General features: G+C 42.9%; 1 protein-coding gene across 1 annotated transcript in view; it reads left to right on the top strand.

The window, feature by feature from the left end:
- Positions 1 to 17,399, top strand: part of EXT1 (exostosin glycosyltransferase 1) — a 177,227-nt gene extending 159,828 nt beyond the window's left edge. The window contains exons 5-11 of the mRNA XM_066565833.1: positions 4,322 to 4,454; positions 5,802 to 5,920; positions 6,629 to 6,724; positions 9,710 to 9,799; positions 13,486 to 13,646; positions 14,631 to 14,802; positions 16,981 to 17,399. Coding sequence (XP_066421930.1) covers positions 4,322 to 4,454; positions 5,802 to 5,920; positions 6,629 to 6,724; positions 9,710 to 9,799; positions 13,486 to 13,646; positions 14,631 to 14,802; positions 16,981 to 17,166 — 957 coding nt within the window. The 3' untranslated portion in view covers positions 17,167 to 17,399. The remainder of the gene's footprint in view (positions 1 to 4,321; positions 4,455 to 5,801; positions 5,921 to 6,628; positions 6,725 to 9,709; positions 9,800 to 13,485; positions 13,647 to 14,630; positions 14,803 to 16,980) is intronic.
- The last annotated feature ends 9,341 nt before the right edge of the window (positions 17,400 to 26,740 follow it).

Below are 26,740 nucleotides of genomic sequence, written 5' to 3' on the forward strand. Positions count from 1 at the left end.
AGGTGCCTCAGGCATCATCTGCCTTCCCTGCATGTGCCCTGTTATTGTTAGGGGCTGCTAAAAGGACAGGGGCACACAGCTGTCCCCACTGCCCCTCTCCTGCCTGTGCTGGCTCTGGACTCCAGGGCACATAAAACCTGCAGCTCCCACAGCCTTGGTGTCCATCACATCAAGTTCCAGTGCTCACACATGTGTCTTTGGTGCTGCTTTGGGACACATTGGCCCATGTGGTTTCAGGAGCCCAAGGGACAGCAAAACCTCTAAAGCTGAAGCAGATGGGTAACCAGCAAGCTGGAGTTTCTGCTCAGAGCAGAAAAATCAAAGTCAAGACAAAAGTCTTCCCAGAAGATTTAGTTTAATGAAACCAGTTAATGTATGCCTGGTGTTGATGTTCTGGGTTTTTTCATCTGTTTGGGAGACTGATTTTGGTTTGAGATTTTGCTGTTGTTGTCATTGTTCTTTAATTCAGGACTCTCAAGCTTTTGAGACAGCTAAGAGGGATTATTTTCTTTTCACTCATTTCACATTTCAACTTGCCTAAGTAAAGTCCCATGTTAACTTTCCTTAGGAAAGGATTAAAACAGTTGAGAGTGACTTTTGTTGTCTGAAACCTGCAAGCAAGCAGTATATCCTCTTTGTAAAATCTAATGCCTGGAAGTAAATTCCTAGCAGGATTTTTTTTGTATGTGGATGTGATCCATCTTCTGGTGTAATACTGTTGTGTCCGAGTGCTCTGATGATTCTAGATATCATCAGAATAATCACTTGCCCACTAACTGCAGTGCCAGTGTATGTCCCTGTCTGAGGATATCAGCACAGAAAAAGTCTTCACCAAATCAGATGTCTGCAAGGACATCACAGCCCTTTATTCTGCACACCTCTGGAAACCTTAAATCACATTTTAAGTTCCTTGATCATCTCGCAGCATTTGGTGGCTGTTGTGATTCAACCCCGGCCAGCAGCCAAGCCCCAGGCAGCTGCTCACTCCCTCTCCCATCAGTGGGGTCAGGGAGGGGGCTGGAAGGGTAAAAGCCAGAAAACTCATGGGTTGAGATAAATACAGTTTAATAGGGAAAGCAAAAGCTACATAAAAAATGAAGCAAAACAAGGAATTAAGTCACTGCTTCCCACTGGCAGGCAGGTGTTCAGCCATCTCCAGGAGAGCAGGGCACCATCACGTGTAATGGTGACTTGAGGGAACAAACACAATCCCTCCAAATGTCTTCCTCTTCCTCCTTCTTCCCCTCACTTTATATCCTGAGCATGATGTCATTTGGTCTGGAATTTCCCTTAGGCCAGTTTGGGTCACCCATGCTGGCTGTGTCTCCTCCCAGGCACCCCCAATTTCCTCAACACTGTGGCTTTATGAAAAGCAAAAAAAGCCTTGGATCTGTGCAAGCCCTGCTCAGCAATAACAAAAGCATCTCTACAGTGTCAACCCTGTGTTTAGCACAAATCCAAACCACAGCCCCATAGCAGCCACTGTGAAGAAAATGAGCTATACCCCAGCACAGTGGCCTAAGCCAACCAGCTGACAGCCCAAAATAAGATGTTTGAATCATTTGGCCAGCACCCCCTGTGGCAGGCACAGAGGAGCTGCCCAGTATCTTGGACAAGGTGTGGGTTTGGCAGTGATGCTCACCAGTGTCTGCTGCAGACTGGTGAGTGGGAGCTCTGGCAGTGCAGCAGTGGCTGCTGCAGGCACCATCAGATGTTTGCTCCAGCATATCTGCACTTCTTCAGCTTCATCTTCTCTTGAAGCAAACCCAAAACATCCCTGCACAGCATCCCCAGTCCTCCACTCAGGAAGAGGAGGAGAGAGGGACACCACAAAGTACAGAAAATAAGTGCTGGGTGCTTGGCTAGGGCCTGTTGGAGAGCAGCAATGATTAGGGCAATATGTGAACTTTTTGAAGTGTGAGGATGAGGGAGAAAAAAATATTGGACTATTAATGCATTCCAAAAAGAAGAAGGAGATCTTGCCAGAGATCCTACTCCTTTCTTCTCTTATTAAACTTCCTGTCGTGCCTCATCATTGGAGAGACCAGGTAAATGCTGTCTCTGCAATACGTGCAACACTGTACACTCTACATTTTAATCCCTTGTGTCCTCCATGTTATTTTTTTTACACTTTTTAGTTCCCTTTCTGCCAGGTTTCCCCCTCTGTCCTGACAGACAGCTAGGTTTCATATGTAGGCCCAGGAGAGTGATGAATTAGTGCTGCACTTTTTCCTGTGGTGCACCACCTCAGCAGCTCCCCAGGAGGATGCAGGAGCACTCAGGTGAGGTTTGGGAGGCTGAGGGGCTCCCAGGCAGCCGGAGCTGCCGTGGCACCGGGGCCCTGCCCTGCCCTGCTGGAGCTGCGCCGGCTCCGGGCGCGGAACACGAGCTTCGTGTTTGCCCTGCAGCCTTGCTGGCTGCCAGCGCCCCAGAAAACTCCTCTGCCTGGGTAAACCTCCTGGCCAGGCAAATCTACAGACTTCTACTTGTCCAGTTCTGCCCCAGTTCTGAGACAGCAAGAGGGAGGAGCTGCAGTATTTATGCTTTGTGGTAAACACTCAAAAATAAATACTTTCCAGGTTCTCTCTTGTTTAGTGGCATAACTTGCAGTTGGGTAAACAACAGTCATTGTCTATATTTTTTCTGACCCCACTGCCATGTGGGAGATCTGACAACTGATACCCTAACTTCTCAACTAGAAATATTCAGATACATTCTTGTCAGTGATGGCATTACAGTCCTAAGTCTGTTATTCCAAAACAAAAAGTTAAATTAACTTACTCATGTGAGTGAATTACAGCATATTAGCTATGGTAATTGGCTGTAGGCAAAATTCAGAAAAGCATGCATTTAACATCTGCCCCAGTTTAGCAGTACATGTATTGCCACCAGCAGTGGATTGTCTAACACAATGTAACTGGTGTTTTAATCTTTTCTTGTCATGGCAATCAAAAATTCCAGGAAAGTGGCTGCTTATGGCAATACTTATTCATGTATTGACCAAATGTCCCTGAACTTAGGAGCTTACAGAAATTTTAGCTTGCTTAGACTGCAGCAGCTGCTTTTGTTCTTCTTGTGCTGGGTCTTTTTTCTTTTTTTTTTTGGTTTTCCTACACTTCAGTCCAGCTTCAGAGATATAAAGTTTCACCCAGATACATCTGTGTTAAGGCCAGAGACAGTGGGTTAGAACAATCAACATGTTCTTGGCACTCAAGCCCTGTGCACTGCATAAACTGCCAGTTACATGGAAACCTCATTGGAAGGTAACAAAAGAAGATGAGCTTCAGAAGGCAAGGCATTCCTGCTTAGCCTGCTTGGGGGAAAATTCATCCTTCACCACCCACTGGCCCTTTGCAGCATTCCATCTCCAGACCTGCTAACTTCTGATGCTCCAAGGGAAAGCAAATCTGTAAGAATATATGGCTCAAGAGTGTATTGCACTTAGAAAGTTGAACCTTCTTTGGAGGCTGAATTTATCCTGAATTTCGAGATTCCCACCACTGAATCTTGTTATGCCTTTGCAGGAAGTTTAAAGGATTTCCCATCAGTGTAAGAACCACTCTTGATCCTGCAATCAGGGATCCCATGTGAAGCAATTGTAATTGCATAAATACACACTAATTGTATGGCCTGGTATCATTTTTTCTTTTTTTGCTTGTGGTATTCTAGGTGATAAAGTAGATGACATAGCAATCTGTTCTGACCTCAAAAATCTAAGAATCTCTGGTTTTGGCCCCCTATAGAGTCAGGCAGTACTTGGGAAAAGATCATCTGTTTCATCCAACAAGGAACTGTTACAGAACTGAGATGTGGAATCAGTGATGCATCTGAATGCTAATATAATTAAGAAAAAAATTAATAATTAGTGCAGCCTGATTTGCTGAAAGTCTTCTTGGTTTTGAATACTCTCCTTATCTCCTAATATTATCTGGCTTTTTAATGCCATCTTCAAATAATTGTCTTCTGTGAGTTCTGGATAGTAAAGCTGACAATGAACTAATCAGGCTTACAACTGCTAAGATACTCAAATAGACAAAATATTTGACTTGAATTATAAAAAGCAATAAATTATATGGTCCCCATGTCCAGAGAGACTAATCAGGTGCTCTAAAACTTATGGCACAAAGCCTGAGCTGCTGAAGTGGTGTCAGAGTGTGCAGGTTCTGAGTCCTTTTAAGAGAGATCAAGGAGGAGTGTTTAGTAATTTGTGTGCCTCAGCTTTTTGCAGAATGGGTGATGATTCCAGTCAGCTGGAGTCCCAAAGCTTCTACCAGTGACTATGACAGTCTATTTAAAAATCATTATTTCTCTTGTTTTCCAGATTATTCAGGACAGAATATTTAAGCACATATCACGTAACAGCTTAATATGGAACAAACATCCTGGAGGGTTATTTGTACTGCCACAATATTCCTCATATCTGGGAGATTTTCCTTACTACTATGCTAATCTTGGTGAGTGAATCCTTGCTATAATGTAGTAACATCTGGAATTTCTAGTGGAATTTTGAAGTTTTGTCTTTGAGTAGCATGTGCCAAGTGACTTACCATTCATTTCTAGTTAATGATGCCTTTCATTTATCCTGTCTCAATCTTCACTGCCCACTGTAGACTGTAACATCTCTGACTCATCAACATGCATCATGTGCCTCTTGCTTGCAGAGATTGTTAAAAAAAAAGTATGTTCCCTCATACTTTTCAGTTGCTGGTAATTAATGCCTGAGTTGCTGACCTATTCATGGCCTGAGGGGACATAAGAGGAATAGCTTTTTCCTTTCTTTGTTTATTTCTGCTTGGCAAATTGGAAAAGTGGTAATTTACCAATGACACTTTTTATTGGAGTGCACACTTGGTATGGATTTACTCTGCATACTATGTGTCTTCATATGAGTCCCACTAGAAGGAATGAATAGGGCTTAGGTTCATGGCTTTTTCCTGAAGCAGAGCTTGAACAATGAGTTCTGCAGGTGAATGTGCCTCCAGGCTGAAGGCATCCTGCTTACCAGACTGCTGCTACTTTTGGCTCAGCCTCTGCCATCCCACTTGTGTGGATCTGTACTGCTCACCTGCTAAAAATTGACAGTTACTGTGTTAAAAAAGGGAGAAGAAGGTTTCTGTGCTAATTCTGATGAAAAACGACTATGACCCCCACACTGATGAATTTAGATGAGGTTGAGAGCAGTAAGGAAGGGTAGGCGCCAGTAGGATGTGTTATTCCGGGCAAAAAAAAGGAAATCATAGCAAGACAAAAATTTAAAAATGGAAGGCAAGGATGCAAGCAGAATTATCAGCTCAGGATGTAATTGAAGATTCATGTGGATAAGAATCAACCCAGAAAGCAAAAATCTGACAGAGGCTGTAATGGAACTGAGGAAAATGAATAAGCTTCTGGAATTTGTGGAGATAATCTGTAAAAAAAACATCAAGCATCCAGAGCCAGGCAGCAAAACAGAGCCTGTGTCGAGAAAGACATTTGGCTGAACAAACTAGATGTCAATATTGTGGGACAAACTGGATGAAAAAGAGAAATAACAGAACATCTGTGGAAAGAGTGAGTAAGAAAAGGAAATAATTGTTTTGGAGTCCAGTATTTCAGAGTGGAAGTTAAAGGCACAGAGTGGGAGTTAAAGGGAAGTGTGATCTCCTCTGAAGCATCTGGTATCTGAGAGGAAGGGAGATGACCTAAAAAAACCTGGCAAGGTTTGCATTAAGTGCAGATTGTTTTTTCCATCCCTGAAGTCCTTTAATCTGTAATAACTGGGGCGATTTTGTCTTTACTGAACACGTCTCTCTTCACTTCAGGTCTGAAGCCTCTTTCCACATTCACTGCCGTTATCCACGCAGTAACTCCCCTGGTTTCCCAATCTCAGCCTGTGCTGAAACTCCTGGTTGCTGTAGCCAAGTCCCAGTACTGTGCACAGGTAAGCAGCACTGTTTGGCTGTCAGTCACAGCAGAGACAAACCACTCTGCCAGGAATGTGGAGCCTCGTGAGTCAGCCCTGTTTCAGCCCTCTGTTTCAATTCTGATGTCTCTTTCCTCTGAGATTTCTATGGTCTATGACCTACCTGCATGGGAAATAAAAATTCTGAGTATAATGGGAGTGGAATAGAGATAGTAATTAAACCAGTTGTTACATGAGACGGGTAAAGTAATGAGTGCACTTTAAAGACCAGCATTGTGTGTGCTGCAAACTGCACAAGGATGCCTATGCCTCAAGAGCTTTTATGTGATCTTCCTTCCTTCTGCTGTGACTTTTAATCTCATCAGTGCCAGGATTTTGGCTTCTCTAAATAAAACCCTGGGGAGTTCAGTAGGAGCACCCTCTTGCAGTGGAGTGTCACAAGCAGTTTTGCCTTTAATGAAAGCCACAGTAAATCAGTCACATCTGTATCATGTGGCTGAGACAGAGACTTCCCAAGTTCCTGTCCAACCTATATTTACCTGAGAGGATGTATACTGTAAGTAGTTGGCTTGGGTGAAATCAATGTAGGAAGTGTTATTTTTATGCAGATTTGTTTCATTGCTTTGGATTTTGAAATTCCTAACTTGAATTTAACACGTCTGTCTGGAAATCTGAGACCTTAGAATATGGACTGGTCTTTGATCATGGTCCAATATTCTCTTTCAGATTATTGTTTTATGGAATTGTGATAAACCCCTCCCAGCCAAACACCGCTGGCCTGCCACTTCTGTGCCTGTCATAGTCATTGAAGGAGAAAGCAAGGTAGGTGGAGAGGAGCGTGGTAAAAGCTTGCCTGCATTCTCTGATGGGACAGGAATTGATTTTTCCAGCGGCTTTGGTGAAAGCTTTGTAGTTCCCAGCAAAATGACAGCTCCCTTCTATTCCATGGCCTTTTGTACCAGCTTAGTTGCAGATTCGTGTTTCATGCATGGGCCCTGTGCACTCAGAAATCATCAGCATGACAATTAATGCCTTGAATCTGAGATTCACAGGTGGGACTCAGTTTTGAAATGTGACCCCAGCAGCAGAGAGTGCTGACCCCATCGTTGGAGATTCCATCTCTCTGCAGGTGCATGAAAGTAGTGATGCAGCTGCACTCCTTGAGTCTAAGTCACATGCAAGACTTGGGGGTCAGCTATGGACTCAAAAGCAGAGTTAAAAATGAGAAATTGCCTTTGAAAAATATCTTCTTTTATGGTACTTGAGAGGTACTGCTGCCATCAAATAAAAAAAAAGGGGCTTGGAACACTTGTGTGGGAGCAAAATCACCATGTCATCTCTTGCTGTGCAACACACATGTCTTGTTTGTACTTTCACAAAGTGAAAATAGATGCCATCAGATGAGAAAAGACTCACTTAAGTGGATGAATCCTTTCCAAATGCAGACCTGAGAGGAGCAAGTCTTCTTGCTTCTAGAATCTGAAACAGATTTGAGCTGGACCCCTCTGCAGTCTCTGTCAGCTGGCTCCAGAGCTCTGTGTTGGCAAAGGGAACTTTTAGTTGCTTTGCCTGTACAATCCTATTTTGAATTTGTAATTTTGTCTTTGGTCTTTTCTCCTTATCACGTTAACAAGACCCTGCAAGGTTGGCAGCTAAAGGCTCTGGCCTTAGCTAGCCACATAAACAGTATCAGAATTGCTGCTGGGCCAAGAAAGGTTGTAGAGATTTCTGAGCCTTTTGAATGTTCTGGGTGTTTTTATTTTCTTTTTGTAAAACTAGCAGAGGTGAGATAGAGGAGAAATCTCTGACCAGTACTATAATGTTTGTAGAAATTGGCCCCAGGCACTGTTTAGATTACAAATGAGTCTCCTGAGTACATAAAGGTGTGTTTATAGTGGACAGTCTCTTCCCTCTAATATCCCAGCATATGCCAAATGGCTTCTTATGTGCAAAGCTGGTTTTTTGGACCAAGTTTGCAGAGCCAGAGCAACACAGTTCAAAAGTTGCACAAAGAAACTGCTTTTCATCTCCAAACTTGGCCAAGGCCTGCTGGCAGGCACCAGTACTCCGTGCAGCTGATCATGGTGGTCTGCCTTTACCAAACCTTCACTCTTCCCTTGAAATCAAATATTATAACACCCATTTTACAAAATGGTACTTTAGCTATTAAAAAAATACATAGTAAGTCCTGACTGCTGTATTACTTAAAATTTCTGCACAATCTGTAAAAGATTCGGGATGAGAACATGTGTTGTGGTGTTTCAAATAAAAATGGGTCTCCTGCTGCCTGCTTGCTCTGCTTCATCTTAGTGTAAGCAGAGCAAAACCCTCAGCCCCAGGCAGATCACCTCTTCATCAGAGCCCTGCCTCCCTGGACCAAGGCCATCACAGTGATGAAGAGGTGCTCTCCAGACAGACATTGTGAACATCTTGATTATGGAGACAGATCTTTCTCTGAATCAAGGCATAGATTCCAAAGACCTGTTCCCAAACAGGTTGCAGGGGATGTAGAACTGATCGTGTCAATTAGGAGGCTTGTGTAAAACTTCTCCATGTCCCTGTTTCCATACAGTGGATTCCTCTTACTGGGCTTGACCTTTGAAGTTTTCTCTTGGCATAGTAAATTGGTAAAGAAGTCTAGTAACTAACCAGGCTGTTTGTCCTAGTAAATGAGGGAAACAAACTGTGTTGTGTCCTTGTTATTCTTCATGAGTTCTCAAAAGGTGCTATTTAGTCTGATAAAGAAACCATATGGATTTTCATTTCTTGCTGTTATCTTTTTGATCCAGCTTTCCCATCTATTTCTTATTACTTTGAGGACTGTCCTGCTATATCTTTAAAAAGTTTATTCTGTATATAGGTTTTTTATATATAGAATGGTGTGAGTTGGAAGGGCCTTAAAGACTATCCAGTGCCAACCCCTCTGCCATGGACCAAGAAACCTCCCACCAGACCAGGTTGCTCAGAGCCCTGTGCAGCCTGGCCTCGAACACTCCCAGGGATGGGGCATCCACAGTTTCTCTGGGCGACCTGTTACAGTGCCTCACCACAACCACAGTAAAGAATTTTTTCCTAATACCTAATCTAAACCTCCTCCCTGTCAGTTTGAATCCATTCCCCCTTGTGCTGTCTCTACATGCTCTTATAAAACGTCCCTCTCCATCTTTCTTTCAGGCTCCCTTCAGGTACTGGAAGGCCATTTAAGAATGTGACTTCTTAAAATGCTACCATACCTATATAATTCTTCATGCGGATAAAGCTTGATTTGAGCTTTAAAAGCTTGAGTTCTTTAGTATGTTCTCCTTTTCTGATGGAGAATGTTGCACCATCCTGGTAGTATTACATCCTTCACACACAGCCTGAGCTGTTTGGTTTCCCAGCTGTGTAAGCTTATGAAGGCTGCAAAGTCCTTCTTGGCGTTCATTACCTTTGATCCTCACACCCTGTAGGAGAGCAGAGGGACAGTCCTTGCCAGCAGGGAAAATATCCTCCACAAAGAAGCTGTAGGCACATGTAATTATCAGTACAGACCAGTGCAGTTTGTCACTAAAGGAAAGCAGCCTGCTGCAAAGAGGGAGGTCTATTCAGAAATTACTCCTCAGATAGAAGGTATAGGCTGACTGCTGGAGTGACAAAAATGACACTCCTTCACTTTTGAGCTGAAGGGTCTTTTCCATCAGACAGAAATATGCCACCTACCTCAGACAAGAGGAAATAAGAGTGAGGAGTAAAATTAAGTATTTGCCTTGGAAATGAGTCCTTCAAGTGATTTTTATTTCCTCCCCTTCCTGCCTTGAATACCCACAGGTTATGAGCAGTCGCTTCCTACCCTACGACAACATTGTGACAGACGCAGTGCTGAGCCTGGATGAGGACACCGTGCTCTCAACCACTGAGGTAAGGGTCTCTGGGACTCTGCTTGGCTCCTGGGCTCAGCCTGAGCACAGCAGATTCGCTCTTCTCTTGCCTTTGCCAGTGAGCAAATGTTACAAGATTTCCTGCTGTACTCCTCAGATTTAAGGTGTTGTACTTGTTTCAGCAGCCCTGCCACTGCCTGCCATCAGAGGAGCTTTCGCCCTGGTTAATTGGCTCATCATTAGCATATGGTTCTTCCGTTCTTTATTATTTTAGTAACATAGCTGCAGGCGGGTGTAGGCAGCCAAGAGCAGTCAGCTTTAATATTCTGCTCTCACTTTTCTGATTGGGGTGGCTCCACCCCCCCCCCCCCCCACAGTATCAGTAGAGGGTGTAGGTAGAGGGGGAAGGCTTGTCAGCAGAGAGGGACTGCTATCACTCCAAAAGACAGCGTTGCCACCCTAGTGCAGATTTCACTGAGGAATGCTCTTTCCCCATTGTCTCAGCCCATAAAATTGGAGATCTTTGCTAGTTTAGGTGCTCGAGTGTCTGTGCCAAGAGCAAGATAGCACTAAGAAAAGAAAAATACTGTAGAAAACCAATTTTTACAACTGGGATGAGTATTGATTTCTAGAACCTCTTCCTGAGAACCACAAGGGAAACCGATGACAGTTTATATAGAGTGCAATATTTGGGAAATACATTATTAATGATGGCCAGGGAATAGCTTGAAAAACTCAATTTTCTTTTGTTTTCCCTTTTTTCCTCCATGTCCAGGGTCATTCTGCTCTCCCCACTTCACCTATATAAAAATGCATTTCTGTCAGTGATGAGGATCTTTCACTGATGCTGCCAGTACTTATATGTCAGTGAAGAAATGTGTAATATTAGTCTTCAGTCACTGCTATATACCCTAAGATGTCACTGAATTCGTTCTAAATGGATGAGATCGCAACTGCTCTTCTCCTGTGTACAGATGTTGTGCTGTGGTTAGACTGCTCAAGAAACATCCTTGGTAGCCCTCTTTTGCTTCAAAAATGAAAGAAATAGTCGACATTGAACCTGGTACACCTTGGTAGTTTCTGCTAGATGAGGAAGAATATGGCTGCTGCCAAAGCACTTGTGTGCAAAGCCCTGCACAGCCCAAAGAAACCCCAAAGCAATAAAAGACATTTCTCCTAGGGCTGGACTTCCTAAGCAGGTTGTTGCTCAGGATGAAGGGTCCCATCTCAGCTGCCCTGGGGGATCATGGTAATACCTCTAAGGACTTCATTGCACTGACAGGGTATTTACAGCAATCCAGCCTGTGGGTTCCCTGAGGATTTGAGGCTTTGTTTTGTTTTAACTGGTATTTAGTCATCCTGCAAACTTCAGAGTCATACAGGCTTCTGGAACACATATGAAATACGAAATAAATAGTGTTTCTCATTTGACTTGGCCATGTTTTACCCTAAACATTTTGAAGCACAAATACTTGCTGTGAGACAGCCTACACTTTTCTTTGTGGCTTTGTTACTTTGCTTTGTTTTCTTTGTTGCTCCTGTGAACAACTTACAGCTGATCCTGTGTGTTTGTGCAGTGGGTGTTTGCTCTATGAGCCCCCTGGTCCCTGTGCTGCAGACAGAACCAGCTGGCCAGCTCTTGCTAGAACCCACCTTGCAGCTCCAGCCTGTCTCTGCCAGGGTGCCACCACCAGCAGTGGTGGCTCTCCATGAAGAGAGAACTCTCTGTTGCTTCACTTCCCTCACGGTACAGCTTATGCCAGTGTGATGTGACATCTCCTTTGAAACTAGCTACTCATGGAGGGTTGTGGTGGCACAGCTACAAGGCCCAGAAAAGGCAGTTTAGAAACATGGTCAAAGACAAGCATATTCCCATTGAGAGCAGCAGTCACCAGGCACATCCTCTGGACTGTCTGACCCCGGTGTGTAAAGGTTTTCCATTCTCAACAGAACGGGGAGCGATTGTTCTGTGAGAGGAGCTGTTCCACAGGCACAGAGGGTGTGTGCATGGGAAGTCATTAGGAGTCAGTGTGGGTCATGATCCAGAGGTTTAAAAGATTGCCACCTTGGTTGGGTTTTCCTGGTGATCAGCCAAGAGTGGCAGCACTGCTGGAAATTACTTAGGATGAGACCTGAGGGGCTTTTCTAATAAAGGGAGTTTTCTCTTAGGGCGGTTGCTTTACTGCATCTCCCTAGTGCAAGGGCAGATACTTGAAATCACAAGAGAGGGCACTTGGTGCAGCAATTTTATTATTTATTTAAATTTGAGATTCTCAGACTTCTCTAAAGAAAACAGATGTCACGTTTTATGGGAAAGGCCTTTATAGGGAAAAAACCCCTTCAGCTCTTTCATGTGGTATTGATTTGGATAAGAGCAGAACTATCACAACGGTAACTGGTTTGTGCACGTTGTCTTTCTGGTTGGCCCCAGATTCCTTGAAACAACTTTAAAGAAAATAACCAGGCCCTAACTTTGTATTTCAGCCCATGTGCGACTCTTCTGTTTCATAAAAACACTGTAAATGTGAGAAGTCTGACAGTAATCAACACAAAATGGGACTGTTCTCAGAGCAGCTATTCTTTACCTAACCTCTACACCCTTAACTTTGACTGCATTCTTGGAAGGTTTTTCAAACATTTTTGAGTGAAGTTTAGGTCCCTCTGGTACTGAGGGGAGCCTAATGTGCAGTGCAGAAACAAAGCCCTCTTTTTTTTGGGTTTGAATAGGACAATAAGAATTGTGTATAACTCTTAAAAAATTTCAGTCTAACTTGAGCTCCAAAATCTAACTTGAAGGCTAGGGACTGCCAACCATTGATAAAATCTTTCCATATATATTTTTACCAAACTCTTGTCAAATATCAGGCTGACGATCCTTTTGCAAACTACCCAGATCATCCCTTTCCTAATATCACTAGATTTTGTTTGGTAGGATCATGGGGTAGCAATGTCCTGTCACTTCTCAAAACTTCTCAATCTCAGAGATTTGAGTTATTAGAATAGTTACAGCAAGACAATAAAATAAAAAAATGCCGTTGGCAGCATTTGAGCATTTGACATAGTCTTGTGTCTTATACAATATAAAGCATTTTTCATAAAGTTTAGGCTCCCTATGCGATTTAACTAAATGGAATTTTACCTTCCTCTTTATTAAGCTGTATCTTGAACCTTTTTGGTCATATTGACATTCTTGAAAGTATGACTGACATGGTCTTCAGAAGGCTCGAAACAGAAAATATAAAACAACTCCACACTGACTGTTTTATTTGCACTGAGCCACCTTTACCATTTAAAGTGCTTGACTTCTGATTTTCCAAACTCTGTTCACAGTGATTATAACGGTAGGTTCAATGCACAAAGATGTGCAAAAATTTCAGTTTACCACATGGCCGTTACCCCTTGGTGTTGCATCAAGGTATAAATACATGCACCTACACCCATTCTTTCTGTAACTTGAACAGGTTTGATGTGTAAAGGGCAAGCTTGAAAATGTTAATGTAATGCTGTGATGCTCTAGACTCCCTTTAACAGGAACCATTAAAATGTGCATAATTATAGGGCAAAATGTCAAGCAGTCAGTTTAATTTACTGATGAATACACAGAATTACTGTTTTGCAACAGTTCCAAGATTTTGAACTGCGAATTAATGGCAAGGTTATATTTTGTTTTGTTGACATTTGTTGAAACAGTTTCAGTATTCATTTGGCCTGTACCTTTGTCCACAGGTGGATTTTGCCTTTACAGTTTGGCAGAGCTTTCCAGAGAGGATTGTAGGCTATCCTGCACGCAGTCACTTCTGGGACAACACTAAGGAAAGGTGGGGGTATACCTCCAAATGGACTAATGACTATTCCATGGTATTGACAGGAGCTGCTATTTACCACAAGTAAGAATCCAGAGCATCTGCTATCCTTCTTCTGTATGAAACAAAACAGTAAAGAGGGAGTGGGGTGTGAAGAGCATTCTTCTGGGGAGGGGGAAAAAAGATAGTAAGTGGGTCTACTTTTTATGGGGTAATAATTTAAGTTCTTGGTTGAGCTCTGGGGATCTGGTAATCATTACTGCACTTGTTGGGTCTCTTTGAAGTCACTTGTGTTTTGAGGCAGTCGGACTGCTCTTTTTAACATCAGGAATTACATACTTCAAAGAGTTCCCGAATTCATTAAGCTGCTTGGCTGAATGGCCTGTAGCATAGCAGAAAGGAGGTTACTTCCAGACCAGCTCTGGGTATGTGTTGGCTGACAGCTACAGACTGCAAAGTCTTCTGGCTACTCTAGAAATGTAGTACAATGGGCATGTAACGGTTCAGCATATTGCAGCATGTTGGAGAAAACCTATGCTGTTAGAACTTCAGCAGATCAAAGTCCTCTCTACATTTAAAGAAAAAGGAAATTCTGGAATCTCTAATCCACACCCCCACTAAGGAGAAGACAGGCCACAGGGGATGATATAGACCCAAAGGAGAATAATTTCAACAATGAGAACAGTAGTAGGGCAGTTTTAATGCGAGTTCTTTCCAACTGAACAGTTTGGGAAGAAAATAGGGAGGATGAATTCATCAGTGTTGTCTATCACCTTGTAGCACAGTGGGGCTCTCCTTCCTCCTTGTCCATTATCTTGATACTTAGGCGCACATTGTTTCTTTCAACATGGTTGCAGAAAAGGTACATGTTCTCTTTCTCCTTTAGCACTGTTTACTGTCTTGATGAGAAACTTATTTGTTTTCCCTTCTTGTTGGAGGGTGAGACCAAAGAAAGGAAGTGCTATATGGGGAGATGAGTACAAAACTTGGGTCTCAACTAAAATAGAAATGTCCTGGATACCTGAAAGCCCAGTGACTTGTATTAATAACACTGCTGTTGGTTTTCAGATATTATCACTACCTGTACACTCATTACCTGCCTGCCAGCCTAAAGAATATGGTGGACCAACTGGCCAATTGTGAGGACATTCTAATGAATTTTTTGGTGTCAGCCGTGACAAAATTGCCTCCAATCAAAGTAACACAGAAAAAACAGTATAAGGAGACCATGATGGGACAGGTATGTAATCATAGCATGTTTTAGCAGTTGGGATGTATTGATAATGTAAGAGGTTCACTTCTAGGTTAGGCTTACAGAGTGGTACAATTCTGTCAAATATTTTTGCAGTTTCTAGTTTAGCAGAACTGTGAATAGACTTTAGATATGCTTATTATAATGAAGAAAAAAGAAAACTGGCAAACATCTACTGTGAATGCTGCTTCCCTTCATAGTTTTCTGACATGATGTAATTCATGGTGATCCCAAACTCCTGAAACTGATGACTGTGGTGACTGAATTCCAGTTAAACCCTAATTTTCTAAGTATTCTAGACCCAAGACCTAGTCATGGAATGCTAGAAGCATAAGTAAATTCTAGAAAGATTTTCTATTTTTTATTATTATTAATTAATATAATGTACCAGGCTGTCCCTGTGCTATTTTAAATTATATAGTGTGATTCAAGCACTGACACTGAACTGTCACAACAGAGATAATTTGTGATATGCAAGTGTTTTTTCCCCACGGGGAACATTTTATCCCACAGTCAAGCCATCACTCATTAGCAGCCATGAAGTGCTTCTTTTAGGTCCTCTTCCAGATACTGGATAAGCCTTCTGTCATTGCAGAAGTACCTCTAGTAACAGGGGTACATGGTAGTGTGGGGTCACTTGTCCTCCTACCCTGTGAGAGAGCAATGAGGAGAATAGCAAGTCCTGCACACCCTGCAAGTCCTGAGCAGCCTCCCCTCTGTGCTGCCATGGTGTCAGTGATCTCAGTGCAAACAGCACCACCCTTACTGGGGGGCAGGTGAAACAAGGACCTTCAATTTTCCCCTCCCATTTTCTCCTGGTAGCATTACTCATCTTTGACTGGGGAGTTGCCATGCCAGTTTGTAAACTGCATTATCTCTGTGTCACTGTGCTGGCACCTGAGGTAGCATTGGTAGCAGTTCTGACTCGACTGGGTGCCCAGGAGACCTTCTGTGAACAAGAAGGTGCCATCCAGAAAGTACCTATTGCTTCCAGCTTCAGCTTCACCTCTCCACAGGGCTGTGCTTTGGCTGTTTGGCAAAGCTGGAGCATTCATTTTTCATCTTACAGCACGGGTGACTCGAGTCAGCCATGAACTATAACTCTCTCCTAAAGACAAGTTGTTCCTGCAGCTTTGGGAAATGTAATGGACCATGTTCATAATTCCTTGAAAGACAAATAAAAAATGAACATAACCTCAGTGTTGTGACAGAGATTAATAGTCATATGGAAATTCAGTGTTAATGGCCAAAATACCTGCTATAATCCTCTAGCAACAAGCTTTTACTTGCTCTTTAGTGGCTCTGTATAATCAGGAGGCTGCAATCAATGCACATTATAACCTACCACTTGAGCTGAACTGGACAGGCCTTATCACAGTCATTTGGCAAGTCCCTGACTTTATCTGTTTCTTCATGTTTTAATTTACATTCTTTGACTTTATCAATTTATATTTGTTTTTAAAGTATAGCGGAAACATAAGTGCTATAGTGGATGCATGGGAAGTAGAACAAAAAACCCCAAGGTTCTCAACATTCATACTTTATCTTAAATAATAGTTTTATTATGTTTATAAATGTTCTTTAGGTACAGACAATGAATAATAGCAGCTTTAAAGCTGCTAAGGCCTTTTTTTTCCAGAGCTGCTGAGTTTCAATGGACATCCACAGGGATTACAGCTGCCCTGAACTTTGGAAAATCATGCCAGAATATTTTGCATGTATGCAGCCAAAGACCATGATGTTTTCCTTGGGTCAGAGTTAAATATGATGTAGTGTGGACTCCAGTTCATTTTTTGAATCTGTGAGACAGTGCTGATGAACTGGACTTGGCCAGAGGGATTCCTGGAAGCACCTTGCTTTTCACTGCAGGGCACCTACACGCAAGAGTAATGCCAAGCACATAAGGACATCTAAGTTGCAAGCTGGTTGAAATTACTTGTGTATAAATTCCTGCAGATCTGAACTGCAAAAGTTCAGGTTTGACCCTGAATAATTGTTTTCCTTCTATGGCTGAAGACCATGGGCTGCAACTGGCCTGGCCTTGGGTGCGCACCTCTCCTGGAAAGCCATGGCTCTCTGTTTTTCTCACCATTCCCTCCATTCCCACCATTCCCACCATCCTGTGTGCCAAGGGTGATTCTGATCTCTGCTCTCCTCTCCTCACAGACGTCCAGGGCCTCGCGCTGGGCCGACCCCGACCACTTTGCCCAGCGGCAGAGCTGCATGAACACTTTTGCCAGCTGGTTTGGCTATATGCCGCTGATCCACTCGCAGATGAGGCTCGACCCTGTCCTCTTTAAAGACCAGGTCTCCATCCTGAGGAAGAAGTACCGAGACATTGAGCGACTCTGAGGCCGCTGCTGAGGGAGCCGGACTGTGCCGCCGGCAGCGAGCGCCCGCCCCCGCCGGCCGCGGCTGCACACCGAACCGCCGGCACGCTGCTGTCGCTGGGACTAGGTCGTGTACAGTTTCATTATGGAACATTAAATAATTATTTTTGAAATGATTGCTATGCAGGTTTAAACTTTTTTAATGATCAAAAAAAAAAAACCCTATTAAAAACAGAGTTCTTTCTTTAATCAAAATTGTGTTGGTTGTGAATATTTCAGAGCTGCCATTTCTTTTTTTTATGCATTTGATTGTCAGTGCAATTTTCATTCCTTTTTCCCTGCACAGTTAAACGCTGGAATCTCACTGGGGGAAAATGCAGCAGGTTCAGAAACAAACTGAGCACAAACAGGACAGAACTGAAGTATTAATATTTCTCGTTTACTACCAACTTTTTTTCTTGTTTTCCCCAAGCCAGTAGCAGCCCCTGTGGCTGAAATCCTTTGGACAGCTGGAAAACTGGAGAATCTCCAAGCAGCCAAATGAGAAGGCAGATCCTTCTGGTTGGGGACCTCTGTTTTAAAGGCAATCAGCCTTGCCTTGAAGGGAGAGAGGAGCATTATTGTGGAGGAGCATGACATGGAGCACAGGGACACACATGCACAGCAGGGCTGCAGGGCTGTGTGTTGTGCTCAGGGAGGCACACCTGAGTGTCCCTGCCCATGGATGGCACAGCACCAGGCACACCTGAGTGTCCCTGCCCATGGATGGCACAGCACCCCGGGGCATGGTGGTCCTGTGGGATACCCAGAGCCTGTGCAAGTCCCTGCTGCGGGCAGTGGTGCCTCTTGGCAGCTAAACATCCAGAAGTAGATTTGTTCTGAGGGTAAAAGAAGTGTTGATGGAAAGCAAGAAAGCACTTTGGTGCTTGCAGTGCAGGAATTTGGCCTGTAACTGGCTTATTTGAAATCAAAGCATGGGCTTCTCTTTTTTCCTTTTTTTTTTCTTTTGGAAGTGCAAATATATAGATACATTCCCTCATGGAGGTCTGACACCTGAAGTAAAGCATATGGTCAGACACTGGGTCCTGGCACCAGTGGTGTTCCCAGGCATGCTTGGGGCAGGGTAACTCACACAAAAAACCTGCTTCTGAAAGATGAGTGCTGCTCATGCTCCAAAATGGTTTTAGCATTTCAAATATAAGTATTTTTAAATTGAAATATTCCAGTTGGGTTTTTTTTGGTTTTTTTGGGTTTTTTTTAGTCCTTTGCTTATTTATGTGTTTATTTACATTGAAGAATGAAAACAGAAACAGTGATTTGGGTCAGGAAGATGCCATTCCAGTTTGCTAAGAAAATAAGCACTTTAAAAATGTTTCAAACCCTCACATTTTGGGGTGCTCTGTAATTATCCCCACCCCAAGAAGAGCTCTGTTAAGTCACAGCAAGAGGGTTTAGTGCTGATGCCCAGAAGACCAGCAAGCCTTTCTATACCTCACTTCTTTGTAAGCAGGCAGTCTGGTAGCAGGGATGAAAAGTAGCAACTCTTCAGTCACTCCCAGTCCCATCTAGTAGGGATGAAGAGTAATTGGACCAGAATGACCACCTGTTTCCTTCAGGCTCAGGCACCTATTTAATATGCAGCTTTAAGCAACTCGCATAACCAGGGCATGCCTCAATTTCCTCTTTGTAAATGTAATAGTTACTGATTGTAGAGAGAATGCTGTGAAGCTCAAATAATTTCTCTTGCTGGTAAGATTATTATCCCTGAACAGAAAGTTGCTGTCAAAGTGAAAAATACATGTTGCTAAATGTTGAATGCAACCTGACATGTGAAGACTTGCAGAGGGTGCTTTGCTTTGCATATGTATGGCAGTATTTGAACAGAGCACATCAAGTTAGGACAGGACCATCAGGCTCCTGGCATTTTGTTTTAGAATCATAGAATGGTTTGGGTTGGAAAGGATCTTGAAAATCATTTGGTTCCAATCCCCCTGCCATGGGCAGGGACATCTTCCACTAGACCAGGTTGCTCAGAGCCTCATCCAGCTTGGCTTTGGACACCTCCAGCGTGTTCTGTGCAACCTGTTCCAGTGCCTCATCATCCTCACAGTAAAAAATTTCTTCCTAATACCTGATCTGAATCTGCCTTCTTTCAGTTTAAAACCATTACGCCTTGACCTGTCGCTACATACCCTTGTAAATCTGAACCAAATCTTTAAAGGAATCTGCCAAAACATGTGAGACTGCAGCTAGTGACTTGAGTTGCTGAAAGGAAGAGGTGCCACTTTCCCCTCCATTCCTGTTGCTCTCCTGCTCCCTGGCCATGCAGTCTCACCTGATACCTTCTGCCATGGTGGTGGCCACCAGATGCTTCTGTGAGCCCATTCAGCTCTCTAAACTCATGGAAAACTGTCCAGTGATTTATTGGCTTTTTCTAATACCAATTTAGAGAGTTAAATCAGCATGTGGAGAGAAATGTAAAGAGGCAGCAGTAGGTAGGCAAGGCCAGGGAGGGAAGGGGAGCAGGATATATTTCAGTCTGTGTTTGGGTGAGCTGCTAATTCAGCTGCCCACATCTTGTAAGAAGCTGAACCTCGCTTCCCTGTGCTCTCAGGTCTGTGCTTGGTGATCTGCATGGGAAGGTGAAATCCAGTGATTTTATTTTCCAGAGTGAAAGGCTCAGTGGCTTCCATGACTTGGAGATCAGGTAGCTCATTCAAAGACTGGAACAGACCTTCTCCTTAGACTCCCTTTTTGGAGAATGTGCCAAACACTGGATGAGGCTTTCAGGGCTCACGTTTTTGCTCATGTGCCACGTGCAGGGGAGTGAGCACCCATGTCCACAAGAGCATCTGCACCTCTGGGAAGCAGTCACTGGTCTGTAGCCAACAAGAGAGACCTGTACTAAAACAAAATAACAGTTCTGCTTGGGTTTTAGTAAATGCTATTTGGGGGCACGTGGGTTGGAGTTTCAGTTAGAAAGAGAGTAACTAACTATTTTTGGAGTGCAGCAAGTCAGGCCAAGCTTTCAAGCTGTTTGACATTCTGTTATCGTCACTTTTTGGGGTGGCTGAAAGAGACTGTGCTAAAGTTCACTCTCAGTGTGATTCGAGGCCCCTTGTGTTTACTGATTGCTAATTAAACAAGTGACAATGGAAGGCTTAGCTCCAGAGGGATGTGGATAGGTAGGAGCATTTCCCTTTGCGTGTGTTGCCCGGGTGTAGCCGTCGTGCTGGGAAGGAATGTCCCTCATGGCTGTCGCTCTCCGTGTCCGCAGCCCCGGGATGCAGGGGAAGAGCTGGACACAGACCCAGCTCAGAGACTCTGTGTGTTACACTCACTGTGGCCATCACTGGCCAGTGCTCCTGAGAACAGCAGGCAAAGCCTCCCACGTCCACCTGTGTTGGACAGAGCTGTGTTGTTTCCTTAGTGAATGAAATCATTCTTTCGTCGTGTCCTAGGTGCAAGTTAATGGTTCTTTATTCTTTTTATTTCTCCTCTCCCAATTCAGATGGTGCTGAAACAAGGTTCATTCCTTGTTGCTCCTTTTGTAGGTTTTTTTAATTATTATTTTTCATTAACAGCAGGCTATGTTAGCCTTTACTTTACAGGTACTTGAATGCCTGATGACTTGACTGAGTGTTACGCATGTGGCCTTTTGTAAAGGTTACTGACCTTAATTTAATCAGGGGTGAGATGGGTGGATGAATGTGAATAGATCCATGCCATTAAAACAGAATAGAAGTAGGGATTAGAGTTTGGGAGAACTGATGAATTTTTAATTGAATTTATTAAAGGTAAAAAAAAAAAATAGAAACCCTTCCCAGTTATAATTGAATGAGATCTATTGCTGGAGAAAGGTTTCATGAGAAAAAAGTGACACAAAAATAGGGGCAAACTTCCAAGATAGAAAGTGCCTGGCACTCCTTGCAGTCCCTTGGGCCTGCACAAGATTTTATTTGCCCTCTTTCTATTTTGTGAAAATCTCTAATGATTACCATACCTTTTTCTAGATGTGAATGTTTAAGCTTTGTAATAATTTCATAGTGAACACACTGGTGTGCTAATGCATGGCTATTGAGCACTTTGATCTTTTCCATTGGAAAACATCGTGGATTTGATCAATTTCAGGTTGCAATTTTTCTTTTAGAGCCAATTTTGGCAAAGAAATTAATTTTTCGCCAATGAGCGCCTTTTAAAATAGCTCATTTACCAAAAGATGTCGTTTGGAGAATGGAAGTCATCATTTGAAGCAATGAAAGAAAGAGCTAGATGTAGACTCAGATTTTTTAGAAATCTTTACATGCCCAGTGTCCAATGTTGTGTCCTCCTCTTTTGCACTCCCCTACTGAAACTAAAGGAATACCATAACATCTGTTATCCATCATCAACAATTTGTTAATTCCTCCACTTAAACATCCTCTTACAGCAGAGGGTGGTTTGGTTGTCTGCTCTTTTTTTTTCTTTCTTTTTTTTTCCATTCCCGGGTGGGCTCTGGTGTCTGTTCTGGAAATGTGGCCTTCAAGGGCATCAGCCTGACAGAGCCATTTCCCTGGGCTTTAGTGGGATTTCACAGGATGCACCTGTGGTCTTCCAAGGAGGGACCTGCCCTATGCAGGGTCTTAGCTGGTGTCTGCTGGAAATAAAATTGCATCTTCCAAAATTTTGTACATCTCACTCTTGTTTAAAACTAAGTCAAGCTGGCCTTTATACCACTATTTTAACCGTCTTCACACACATTTTTTGAGTTGGAATTAAATTAGAGGGAGTTAAATTAGGCAAGGGTTAAACTGGGGGGCTGGGAGGGTATGGGACTCATCAGATGCTTTGAGATGCTCCCTCCCATTCTTTCACAATGTTTTTAGTGATTATTTCACAGTGGGTTAGTGATGATCCAATGGGCCTTGCGACCTTGTACATAATTCTGTATATTTATTTTGAGAGAAAATATGTATAGTGTTTGGATTATGAGAATGGAAACCTGAACTGGGAATTCTTACGTCGGCAAATGTAAAGCAAAAAAGCAAACAAAAATACAATCTTATTTTGTATAAAATGTACATTTTTGAGAAAAATTTTCTAATGCATTACCAATGTTTTCATAGTGCTGCCACATCTTTTTTAAAGTGTTTCTCCCTCTTTGTTTGACTATTGACAACATGGTGCAATTAAACCTAAAGCAAATGTGTGAATGAGAGAAAAAGAGAGAATGAGAAATTTAAAAGCCATATAATTTGGTTTACTTCATTAACCTGTATACCATCATAGGTTTACCATCTAAGATAGGTTGGTTTTATAGATAGTGTCACCAAAGACTTTTTTTCTTCAGATTTATTTTGAAAAGTTGTTAATAAAGGACGTACATTTCTGTTGCAGTGTGTTCTTATTTTTGAGGTAGAATAACAAATCTTTGGTTTGGTTCTTGAGAATGCAAATTTGGAAGCACAGTTGCCACATATCTCAATCTGGGGCAGTTAAATAAAAGGCTCTTTATCTGCTCTCTCCTCAGCTCCTCCTGAACTGAGCATTGGCTCTGTGCATATCCTGTGTCTCTTGTGCACTGACAAACATGTGGTGTAGCATGTGTACACAGTGTCCTAATGCAGCAGCACTGACAGGAGTTTGCTGTCCTACCTGAGGGCAGAGCTTTGGTCTGTGTCACTTGTGTAAAGCAGGACAGTGTCCCTGCATTGTGACACAGTCATTGGTAGGATCATTGACTTTTAGAAGGAGTCACTGTAATGTGTACATCCAAAAAAATCACTCCACCAACTTGGAGGCCTTTGAAGACTGATGCCTGCAGGCTGAGGATATATTGATTTATGACCCATATTTATAGTTAGTGGGGGTATCAGAAGCCTGTCACAGTCACAGGTGTTTGCATTCAGCCCACCTGACTCTATATGTGCACAAAGCATCCCCTCTCTCTCTGTCAGAGCTTGGCCTTGCTCTCTCCCTGCACAGCTAACAAACAGAGCAAAGAACTGCTGGGGATTTCTCTCCTCACCTGTTTCAGACACAGGCTTTAGCATGAGATGAGTTGTGCCTCACATGTGCTGGTTTCTCTCTGCTGATGGTGCAAGCACACTGATTGCAGGATCTGCAGCACAGATGCCAATATCTGGTCAGATGAATCCCACCCTGGAAAAGCTCCTGATAACACCAGTGGGCCCAGGATCATGGCTTGTACGTTTAAGGGCTCAGTCACTGGTTTGTTCCCATCAGAGATGTTCAGGCTGACCTCATCCCTTCTGGGGTTCAGACTGCCAGGGCATGCAGAGGTCCTTATCCTGTCAGCCCATCTGAGCTGCCAGTCGTGGAAGACTGATGTATCTTGGGAAGAGGTTGAAAGATGTGAGTTTGCTCTTCTGGTTTTCAGTGCCACTACAGATTCCTTCAAACCAGTGTCCCAGCAGTCACTGGTGTTTGATACTGACTATGGGCTTCTCCCTGCCAGAAAATGAACACAAAATGTTTCCCTGAAAATGATCTCACAACACTCCCTCAACACTTGAATTCTGTGGTTTTGCTATGTTATTTATACAAAACAGCTTGTGGTGGGATTAATTAGATTAAATGCAAATAGATCTGTAGAAGCCACCAGAAGGCTGGTGTCTCCATTGGCATTTAGCATGGACTGACTGGTGTAGAGCTGTAGTCTGAAACCTGACTTTCATGCTATATTTACCTTGGAGGTGGGGATTTAAATGTGGGGTGGAGTGTGTCAGGTCCACATCTGCCCCCTCCAGCTTTATTTCATCAGAAAAGGGTCCCATTTGTGTGCTCCAGTGTGGCCCTGATGTCTTGTGAAGGCTGACTTAGAACAGAGGCTAGACAAAGCCAAAGAATACAGTAGGGATTTATTAAAAGGCCTCAATGCACCTTAGCAGTACAAGAGCCCAGCGAGGGCTACAGCCAAGATGAACCCAAAATGGTCACAAGATGGAAAACTGGTCACAGGATCTCTCACTTTTGTAAGTTCTGGTCCATTAGAATAGTGGAGTTAATTGTCCAGTTACAGCTTTAGCCCATGAAGTCCCATCCTTCTTGTTTTTCTCTCTTCAGTCCACATTGTTTATGCTCTTGGGCTCTTAGGATCCAAATCCTGAAATTTGGATCATTTGTCCTTGGGTCCCCAGCTAGAGAAGGAATTGTTTTGTCTACCTACTCTGTGAAGAGAGCTTACTGTCCCCTAATATGAAGATCAGAAGTACACACTAAAGCAGTACAGAATCTGAAAAATACAAAAGCTGAAACCTGAGGCACCAGCCCTGTGATGTGAACCAAAATGAGGTAAAGAAGAAAACTGGGATAGTCCCTCAGAAGTGCCATGTTGGCCTCAACCAAACCCCTGCTGTCGCAGTGCGCCCCTCGGTAGCCTGCAGAGGAAGAGGAGATCAAATCCCAAACCAATCAGGTGAGTAGGATCCCTGGGGACTTGTGCCCACTTCATCTCTGCTCTAGAGAAAAGTGGTCCATAAAGGAAGAAAAGCCTGCACTGGAGATCTCTGTGTTGATGTGTTGAGTGAGGGATTCCCACGCTGGTGTCATTTTTGCCTGCTAGCCTGCCACAGTGGGAATGAAAACTGTTCTTAGCTGGAACACACCAAAGCCAGGTCTGTGAAGTCCCTGGGACCCTGCCTCCTTTCATGAAGTGAGGATCTGCCCCAAAATAAACAAAATCAGTTCAACTTTGAATGCACTCTTGAGAGCTTTTTTGAACAGCCTCACTGAAGCCCGTTGTGCTGTCACTTGAATGGAGGTAGATAAGAGAGTTGGCACTGACCAACACCTCATTTTATTTTTGTTTTTAAATGATTAGCAGAGAGAAAAGAAACAAGTGTCTGCTTTCCCTTTCTAAAGCTGTTAGCTAATCGTATCCACAATGTTATCGGAGAGAAACAGATTTTACTCAAGATTTTGAGCAGTGTGAGGTGACATTCTAGTCACTGCATGATATGGTTTATTCCACACTTCATTTCCCTGCATGACTTCAGGGCTGTGTGCAGGTTTTATGAGCTGCCAGCTCCAGGTACTGCCAGTCCTGGGAAGCTGAATTTGCACATCCCCTGCATTTCTATTGCGCATTAAGGCTGGATGGGTTTTCCATGCTGCAGTGGCTGCTCTGTGCAGCTTGAGCTCCTACCTCTCTCCTTTCTGTAATTAACTATTGTCTTGCTGATGGTGGGGAAGCAAATTAGGGAACAGCTATATTTCTTTGGAGAAAATGTAAGTTAAAGCCATTTCTGAGATTCCAGAAAAAGAATGTAGTGTTATCACAAACTGCTGAGGTAATGGCTGCAAAAGATACAACACTTTCTCAAAGTTTTGGCAGAAATGAGAATTTTGAGCCTATAAAATATTTTCCCTCAACTTCATCCCTTCCCCTCTACAGAGAATTAGCTCCCATTCACAATCACAAAACAACCACAAATCGGTTGCTGGCAATTGAGAGATACATTGTGAGTTTTCTTTGTTTCTAAAATGGATCCACAGTCAGTTCCTCCTTGTATTAAGCACCCCAAGGTCTGTGGCACCCCAGGGAGGATTTGATTTGGTAGCCATGAAGATGACAGAAATTCTTCCTACATTTTTAGGAAGAATTTAGGTTCTGTTAGGACATCTTCCTAGAATCATAGAATGGTTTGGTTTGGAAGAGACATTAAAGATCATCTAGTTCATTTAGACCATCTTGACTTGGAGAGATACCTGCAGTAACTCTGGTCAGATGTTTCAAAATGTTCAGCTATTAGTTTCCACCATGGTATGCTCTGTGGATACTAAGCTGGGTCTTTTTCTGAAAATCTGCCCCATTTTACAGTCTCATCACTTAAACTTCTGTGAATCTGTACAATGCAGTAGATAAGGTGTACATGACTCATATCCACACTATTGCTACCACTGATGGAGCATCAGAGAGCTGGGAAGACAGTATGAAAATAGACAAGTTATGAGTGCCTGAAACTGTATTCAAAAATCAAGAATTTAAAACAGAGTAATGGAGGTCAATATATCAGGAAAAAAGATGGCTTTTCCTCTTGCTTTGATTGGTGTAAATCCCTCTTGTTGGTGGTGAAGACAATGGATTGTTTTCAGCCCAAGAAAGCACAGAATTAGACTTTCAAAGCATGATGTTAAAATACCTTTTTATCCAGTGATGTCTTGGTACTTCTAGATAATAAAGCACATTAACAACAGCACCTTGTGAAAGACTGCTGGGAAAATAGAGTCCTCTGCTTTCCCTGAAACAGGCAGTTAAAGTGCTGTGTTAATGCCAGCCAGTGACTACATTAAGATTATTTTTAATATCCAGGAAATCCTCAAGAGAAGCTAAAATGAAACATTTGTCACATTATAACTTTTAAAGAAAATGTATACCAGTTCATTGCAATTCCATTTCTCTCAGAACCTTAATAGAATTGTTGCTACTAGGGCTAAAACTGAGTCTAGCCCAGGAAGATCTAAAAATTGGGAATTGTTTATGATACCAAGCAATAATGTTGTTTTCAAAATCCATGGATGATTTAAATGCAATCCCTTTAAGTGTTGAAATCTGTCTAGATTGCTCCAAAGGCAAATAAGTCAAATGTAATTTT

The sequence above is a fragment of the Molothrus aeneus genome, chromosome 1, assembly GCF_037042795.1.
Source record: "Molothrus aeneus isolate 106 chromosome 1, BPBGC_Maene_1.0, whole genome shotgun sequence".
NCBI classification, from domain to species: domain Eukaryota; kingdom Metazoa; phylum Chordata; class Aves; order Passeriformes; family Icteridae; genus Molothrus; species Molothrus aeneus.